This window comes from Cariama cristata, unplaced genomic scaffold, assembly GCF_000690535.1.
Source record: "Cariama cristata isolate BGI_N322 unplaced genomic scaffold, ASM69053v1 scaffold3502, whole genome shotgun sequence".
In the NCBI taxonomy this organism is placed as follows: Eukaryota; Metazoa; Chordata; class Aves; order Cariamiformes; family Cariamidae; genus Cariama; species Cariama cristata.
This window is the reverse complement of record NW_009603092.1, coordinates 25,360-34,092: the sequence shown is the minus strand read 5'-3', so window position 1 is coordinate 34,092 and position 8,733 is coordinate 25,360. Positions and strand designations below refer to the sequence as shown.

The window sequence follows — 8,733 nt, the reverse complement described above, 5'->3', positions numbered from 1 at the left end:
TCCTGCTGCCAGTTTTTCCAATTTTTTTTATCCCTAGTCTGGTGGACTTTTTTTTCTTTCTTATTTTTCAGGTAGTTGGGACAGTACAGTATTATGATTTTGAGGTTTCTAGCTCTATGCCAGATGGAGACTTTCATTGTTTGTATTAATAAGGCAGGAAAACGCTAGGTCAAAATCTTCAACTGCTGTGAATCATTCAGCATAAGTGTATCTTGCAAAACATGAGGCAGACCTTTCAGAGTTTTATAAGTCACCTGCAGTACATTGAACTGTGCCTAAAAGCTAACAGAGGACTTGGGAGGTCTGAAATGCAGTACGTATCTGTAGCCATGTATATAGCATTACCTTGAATTTCTGTGTGACTTCAAGGAGTGGCCACAGGAAACCATATGCTAAAGCAGTCTAATGTGGATATATGGGGCGAGAACGGTATGATAGTTAAATTACATTAGTTCAAATACGAAATACCTGTATTTTTTTGTTCTTTCTCAGCTGTAGTTAGTCTGCTCATGTAACCTTCAATCTGGGAGCTAGGGGATAGTAAGAATCTGAGACTGTGTATTTTTCTTAAAGATTTGGGGATGCTCTTCAAATGAGGTACAGCTGATGTCTTTCTCCATTAAAATAGGCTTTGTATTATCCATTAACATAGACCTTTAGGCTTAGCTTGCAGAAACTAAAATCTTGGCAGTATAAAAGAACATTTAAAGATAATCTTCTGTATTTATTGATAGACAAAATGTAATTTTTTTAATTTGGATTTTTTAAAAGCTAGAATCTTCAACAGTGTGAATTCATGCCAGAGTCCATATCCACCTTTTAGATAGTCTTTTAACGTTAATTAATATTTATCATTGTGTAAACATAGAATTTTGGCAGAGACAGAGTGAAGGTAAGGAAGAACAATGATTATGATATAAGAATACAGAGTGAGAAGAATAAAAATCATTCAGTGTTGAAAAACTACTGTACCAGTACTTTTTATCCTCTTATTCTCAGATCCTTCCTCTTCTATTGCCAACTGCCTGCACATTCCTTGCACGCTTACACTGCAGTCAAAATGTAACTTAAATGCAATATCATAGTCAATACGTACTGGTAACACAGCTATCTTCAGCAAACATGTAGAGCTTTTACCACTCACTTTTTTTTATTTCTCATATCTGGAAACCACTGTTTTGGATATATCATATGTCCCTACATAAGTATTATGTAGGATGTCTAGTTACTATGCAATTTATGAAAATTTCCAGTCCTTAATTCTGTTGATTTGCTTATTTCTTAACATACTTTTTAATGTACTGGTGTAGGCAATAATGTATTGCTATACCAAAGTTTTCACGGGGTGGGAGCTCAAATAGGACCTCTGTTCCTATTAAGTATTTTGACAAACACATTTGTTTTAGGTACTAAAAACAAATGTTCATCACTGTGAATTTTGGTTGCACATCCTAGGGAAAAATTACTTCTCTTGATAAAGATAAGATGGTATGCTGAAAAATTCAGGTTTCCCATGACTAGTTCTAAATGATTGACTATGAAATGCTGAAGAGAGTAAATAAGTTCTCCAGTAATTTAGGTGTTAGAGTAATTTGGAGCATTTAGGAGAGATGTCTGACAAATTCAGGGCACAGCTGCATTTTGTGTATGCATAGCTGTGTGTGCAGACCCACCTAGTGGAGGTACAGCAGAAACTACCAGAATTTTTTTTCCTGCTATCTTTTCATTTGCAGATTGTATTAGCTAAACTGATAAAGGTGCCCTTCCATGAGCAAAAGTTTGTGTCTGGATTTGATTGGCATCACAGTAGCAACTGCAAGGTGCAGTATCTTTGGTATTCCTCATTGGCATATGTGTGCAGATAGAACTTGGTAGACTAGGTCAAACCGTAGGCTACGATAATTGCATCTGGCAAGAATAAGAGCTGATCTTGGTTTATGCCATTTGCAGTTTAAAATAAATTACATTCAGAATGCAGAGTCTGAAATATATTTTCACGTTTATCTTCTTTCTACAGGAATGAGCTGGAACGCCAGTTTCTTGAGCTGTTGCAGTTCAATATTAATGTTCCCTCCAGTGTTTATGCCAAGTATTATTTTGATTTGCGTTCCCTGGCAGAAGCAAATAACCTGAGTTTTCCTTTGGAGCCCCTCAGCAGGGACAGAGCGTATAAACTGGAGGTAAGGCTCTTTTTAGATTGCCTAGAGTTGAATATATAGAGGGATTTGGATTTTTTGCATCGTTTCTCCCTTCTCCCATCTCTTCCCAAATATTTCCATGAGATACTAGAATATCACATGCCTTGATTTTTGTAACTGTTTTGTTTGTGCTTTGGGTATGCATGGATGTGAGGACAGCTTTTTTGGCCTGATTTGCTTCATACCTTGTCTTGCTTTCCATTCTTTTTCAGTTCTAGTTGTCTGAATTGGCCTTGTGAAAGTAGCCCCAAGTTTTACAATGACTCTGTTCACAGTCTGGTTTTGTGTATTCATTTGGTTTCTTAAAACTGATTATCCACCTTAAAGGACAGAATATTAACAAGGATGCTGAAAATAACTTCCATGTGCTTGTTATCTGCTACTGCTCCACCTCACGTGGATCCAAGTCTGTTATTTCCCCGTGGTGTTTTTCTCAGTAATGGGAAAACAGAAATAAGCACATGTCTTTAGTGAATAAATCATGAATGTTTATGAGACCTGAATATATACCATGTGCAGAAAGCACTATGTTGGATGGTCTGGACCTGTGAAATGCAGGGCACTGTGAATTCCCACAGACACAGGAGGAATTTAAAATCATCAGCCAGTTGTGGGCAATTTGCAAGACTGGAATCTATTTTTCGTGAGTTTTCTGATATGAAGTTTTTCAAATAAGGGCATTATTGCATGAGTGTGTACAGTTTTTGTTACTGGTGTTGAAATTTGTCGTCAGATACTAACTGCTTTTAATGTTGCACATCTTTAATTACATCACGGCTTTGCACTAGAGGTTGTTTGCCTATGGGTTAGAGTGAGCTTTGTGTGTTCTGAAACTCCTAGTGTTCCTCTGAAACAGGCAGGCAGTACTATACACGTTTTTTGCGGAAGAAATGGTGCATGGGAAGATTGATTGACTTGTTTGTGACTGTAATGGGAACAGAAAGTGGTGGAGAAAGAATCAAAACAGATTTCACTAAAATTGTATTTCTCATTCTTTCTAAATTTCACAGATAGCTCCATGTAACCTAATTCTGTGGATGGAATGTGATGTAAATTTGCATCAGGTTTTGTTTCTGTTGAAGAGAATTTTAAAAAAAATGAAAATTAATTGGAATTGTAGTCTTAAATTGAAAGAGCTAGTTTACTAAGTTATTAGATGGTGGGTCTTGGTAGTAGGTGCCATTATATGTATCAAAATTGAGTAAATTACTTTTTTGAGACAATTTAGTACGCAGTGTTTCCCAGCACTGTCAGTCTATATCACACGCAATATATAACAACGGGTTACAAATTAAGCTCCTAAATGATAGCTCCTAAAACCTTAGAAGAAAAGAAAATAGGAAATGACTGTAAATACCCAGAGAATACTGGTGGTTATTCTGTACTAACTAAAGAGAAGGCATATTTAAAAAGAAATAATGGAATATTTTTTTTCAATAAATCTGTATTATTAAAAATTTTCCCATATTGGGAATGCTTTGTGCTGCTAGCTGAAGTTGGCTGTGAAGTAACCCTGCTGGCCAAAGAGGATGTCTTCAGGGGAGAAGAGGAGTATCTGCTCTGAAACCAACTTGGTCTACCAGTTCCTTGCTTCTGTTCTGTGGCCCGAAGGAAGGGAACATGATGGGAACTGCCTTGTTCCATGGCAGTACTTGGTTGTCATTAGTGTGCCCTTGAAACTAGTTGACAGCATAATTTATAGCCTAGTCCCTTGAGCACAGCTAAGCATTTAGCTTGCCAAGAGTTATCAAAATGCATTTGCAGCACTTTTCTAGGTCTCTCGTGCTGTCCAGCCCAGAGTTCTCTGTTTTTAAAACAGTTGCCTGGATTGTCAAGTGCAGTAGATGTAGTACCACACAGGCTGTGATATTTTTGATACTGAAAGAAAAGCTGCAGTCTGCAATGAAAGACAACAGACTTGCAGTGAATGTACATATGCAGTGGAAGGATTTGCCTTGTCTGGTAAACTGAAAGAACGTTGCTCAGTCCTAAGGTTTAAAACAACTTCTTTACTGACATTTGAGATCACAAAAGATCTTGGATAGGGAAACGGTTATATTATAACACATTTTTTCTACTTTTACATTTTCAAGCTATTTTATATATCTAAAGCAGGAGTATTAGATCTGGCATGGCAGAAACTGCATTGCAATTGCTGCAAATATCATGAGGTTGACATACCTGTGATGACAAAAAGAACACAAGAGGACCAAGGACAAGGCTATTAAATACTGTTCCTCATCAAATGGAAATGCTGGACAAGATCCATCAGCTTAGAGGTGCTATAAGAGGTTATAGTACTTGTTAAAAATGACATCGCTTTCTGGAGCATCTGCAGTGGATGTTTTTCCTTATTTAATGTTCCCACAATTGACACTTAAGAAGCAGCTTTGTCTTTTAAATGACTAAATGAAGGTAATTTTTTCTTACTTCTCATCAGCCTGCATCCTGAATTTGTTATATCAGTCCACCTAGTAGCCAGAAACCATTTTCATGACCCCTTCTTTTTTTTCCCCATTGTATGGACTCTTGCAAGTTAAAAATGATGAATAACCTTTCATTAGATCATCCAGTCTGTCCACCTTCCAATGCTGTTTGTTCCAGCCAGCATATGTTGTGGTGTGTTTTCACATTCCTTTTAATTATGTCAAATGTCAAGGCTTCCTTTGCTTGTCCTGAGAACTATTTTCTAATATGGGAGATATCTCTGTGAAGAAGGTTGTTGGATATCCAACCTTAATCCACTATTTTGTGATTTCCTACTCTTGTGCCTGGTTATTCTTCCATCTACTGAGCTAAAAATAAGTCAGGGTCTGCTCTTTGGGGTAAGTCCACAAAACATGCCTAGTGTATTTCTCCTTGTGATCTTAGCACTGTGCTCGCTTCAAGGCTAGATTTTGTAAGAGCATTCGTTAGTGCACTCCCAGTTTAACTGACTGTATGTTTTCTGAGCTTTTTATTGTTAGGATAGTGCTTGAGCACATAGTTCAAACCCTTTGAACTACATGCTGTGTTTTCTGGACCCTAAAGTAGTACAGTCCCATAGATCAAACAGACAAAAAAGAGGAGAAAAATATGTAAGTTACAAGTAGAGAACTGTCTTTATATCCCTCCAGCTTCCCACTGTCTCATTGATTGACTGCAATCCTCTGTGTTTTGTATGTTCAGAACCCTCTTAGCCAAGAAGGGAAGGCAGAGCAAAACTCCCCTGCCCTTTTGTCAGGAGTAACCTGGTAGCTGTTCTTTTCATTCTCCATAAATTAAGGAGAACCCCCATCATCACAACTTCCAGTTGTTGTAGTGATTTTTTTTTAAAATTTTTTTTTTTTACATTTTCCTTGTATATAACCCTTCCAGATTTAATGCTGTCTGTCCCTGCTAAGTTCTCTCTGGTTTGTTGATTTTTTGGCGGTGTTGCAGCACTTGTAGTTGTGTGCCTTTGTGCATTCCCAGCGGTGAAGCCATAGCCAACCCTTCTGCTTTCCTACCCTGCACAAACATGTGCATGCAGCCAAAATTTATACTACTACTACTGCCTTTCTCCCCCTTCCTTTCTCCTTACCTGCCCCCTTCACCAGTGAGAAAGTCTCATCTAGAGTCATATAACTCATCAGAGGATCTGACTTCTAGTTCTGTATGCATCTATATAATGGAAGAATACATATCTGTGCTGATTACAGATATTACAACCAATTCCAACAAAATTTCACATAATTGAATAATGGTGCTGTTTTTAAGAATCTTTTGATTTCATATGAGAAATGGTCCCTTGCAACAGTCAAAAATTGGTTTCTTTTTCTAGTAATAAAAACAACAGAAGACAGAGAGGTGTTTATAAGCTATTTGGATTTATTTTAACTGAAGGACAATAATAATTATTTACAATTTTCTGCTTTTGTCTTGTTTCCCTGTATGTTACATTAAAGTTGACTAACTTACTTGCCAAATAGGCTCCAAATGTCAATTTTGTAATTTAATTGCAAATGAAGAGGCATCTTTAGATACAGGATTGCTTTAAACAGCAGTCAATCTGTTTCTTATCCATGTGATTAATCGCCAGAGAGTAGAGATGCCAAATATTGCATGCCACTTCCAAGAAAAATTTCATTTTGTCTGACCAAGTGCCAGAACAGAAATTTTCTGTGAAACAGGCAATTTTGAAGGGATTACCTTCTCTGGCTCTTTGATGCCTAAGGTAATAGCCTGATTTGGCAGCGGAAAGAAGCTGAGCTCCACCTCAGTACGCATATTTGCCAAGCCATGCATTGGCACATTATTTCATGATTAAATGCTTTTCATGTATTGGATTTTAAATCTGATTGAATTGCATAAACTCTCTTTGTCCATTGAGTTCCTGGTTAAATTAAATTAAATGTTATTAAGCAGTTTTAAGTGAGTAAGTTATGGTCTACAAAGCGACGGGAATATTTGCGTTATTTTATTCTGTTGTTCTCTTCATGTGCACCAAGACAGAAAGCTGTGTTCAAGAATGATCGTAGTGAGATGAAATTCAGTTTCCAACTAAAAAGTGGCAACTAGTTTCGTGGTGGTGGTGGTAGGTTTTGTGTTGGTTTTGTTTTTTTTAATTTAACAATGTTTTATGGCTGGCTTGACCAAAACATTAGGTGCATTTGCTCTCAGATGTACGAGTTGTGTGCTTCTGTCATGCCTGCCTCTGGTCTTTGCAGGACTATTAAATTTAAAGAACTCTTCACTGCTACAACTTGCTGTACGATAGAAGTAAAGATCAGGAAAGAAAATGATGATCAGTGGAGTCAGGCTGTTTATTTGTATTGCCATGTTTTATAAGCAAACACTTGTACTGGTTTTGTTTGTACAGTACTTTTTATTAAACATCCTATCTTAAGACACCACTTGAAAGCATTCCTGAATAAATAAAAATACTGTTTTAGTTCATCTTATTTTTTTAATTTGACCTTGCAGTGAGTTTTCTCTGCAGTTCTGCATGTTTGATTGACAGAGTTAACATCCCTACTGATGCCAACCATAGCCTGTCCCAACCATATGAACTCTAACCGACATGCTATTTTAGGGCATGGTGTATTTGTTCATATGAGGTCCATAATAAATATTTGTTTTAAACTTGGCTAAAAACAGTAGAAGAAACATAAAATAAAATGTTAACTCCAGTGTAGTGTAATAGGAGCTCACATTTGAATAATGTTTATCTCTCTCTTTTAAAGCTTTTTAACATTTGTATGTATATGTAATGCAAATTAAATTATTCTGAATATGAGTTACGTTTCCCACTGGCACTATGTAAGATAGCCTGATCACACAGAAATCACCATCTCCTTCTGAAAGGCAAGTAAATGTCAGCCCTGTAAGGAAAGCAGGGCGAGTATTCTGCCAGACCATTTATTGGTAGAGAAAAATATGATTACTACAGGACTTTTTAGGAAATTTTAAAAAACCCCAAGAGCCATCCTCTTTATAAATTCTCTGAATATACTTACAATGTCTATAATTGTTTTATTAAGTTTTCCACAATTTTTCATCAATGAAGTGCTGTATCTTGAGTTACCAAACAGCAGTGGGTAAGCATTGTCAGCTACCTTGATGCAATTTGTGACAGTTAACCTGTAAAGAAAAGGCTTGGAATATGCTCACGCAGTCCTTCAAAAGCAGCTGTGATGGGCAATGCAATGTCAGTGTGGTTCTTTCTTTTAAGATTAATGAAATGAGAAAGAGGATTTGGGGAGAAGCTCTTCACATGTTTTGCTTCATGAAGTGACGTTTTGTAATTCTACCTCTATGTAGAAATCTGCATTTAGTTGTATTTTACCTGTACAGCTGTGGTCAATGCAACTGAGACTTTTTCATTCTTTTGTCTTACAGGCCATTTCCCGCTTGTGTGAAGATAAATATAAGGACTTCAGGAAAGCTGCAAAGAAACGGTCAGTCAGTGCTGACAATCTGACTGTGGTTAGATGGTCCCCTGCTATTATCTCCTAACAGAGGAGACTGGAATATTCCTATGGACGTACTGTTTCATCCATCCATTTTTTTTTTCGGGGTGGGTTGGGGCGGGGGTATAAAGAAAAAAGACTTCTGATTTTTTTATTTTTAAATCTGTCAAGCTGCCTTTACAGTGCCTCCCCATTGTGTAGCACACAAGTAAAATACCTAGTGGAAGGAGAAATGGAGAAATCGGTGTTTGGGAGAGAAGATGGGCAACAATTTTTTTTCTCACTTTTGCTAACAGCTTTACCCTTTTCATGAGGAAACAGCAAATCAGGTGCTTGGAAGAAGAAACAAAAAATGAAGTAGAGGCAGAAAAATATTTCAGAACTGTGCCACTTTCTCATATGCTGTACCTCATGAAGAGAAGTGGCAGCATGAAAACAAACCATGTAGTCAAATGACTGTGCTCTAGAGGAATGAAGTTGGGAGAGTTCCATCTTAAAGGTTTCTCTTAATATCTTTTTTTGTTTGTTTGTTTTGTGTTTTTGCATTCCTCATTGCTGCTTCCCAGGATAAATTCTTCCCCTTGCGCAGCAGCAAATACAAAATC

At 37.1% G+C, this 8,733-nt stretch overlaps 1 protein-coding gene across 2 annotated transcripts in view; it reads left to right on the top strand.

Moving 5' to 3' along the window:
* The window catches only part of CCNY (cyclin Y), a 48,347-nt gene extending 40,101 nt beyond the window's left edge, over positions 1-8,246 (top strand). For both annotated transcript variants that reach the window (XM_009695031.1, XM_009695033.1), the window contains 2 exons: positions 2,018-2,180; positions 8,058-8,246. In XM_009695031.1, coding sequence (XP_009693333.1) covers positions 2,018-2,180; positions 8,058-8,174 — 280 coding nt within the window. In that variant the 3' untranslated portion in view covers positions 8,175-8,246. The remainder of the gene's footprint in view (positions 1-2,017; positions 2,181-8,057) is intronic.
* The last annotated feature ends 487 nt before the right edge of the window (positions 8,247-8,733 follow it).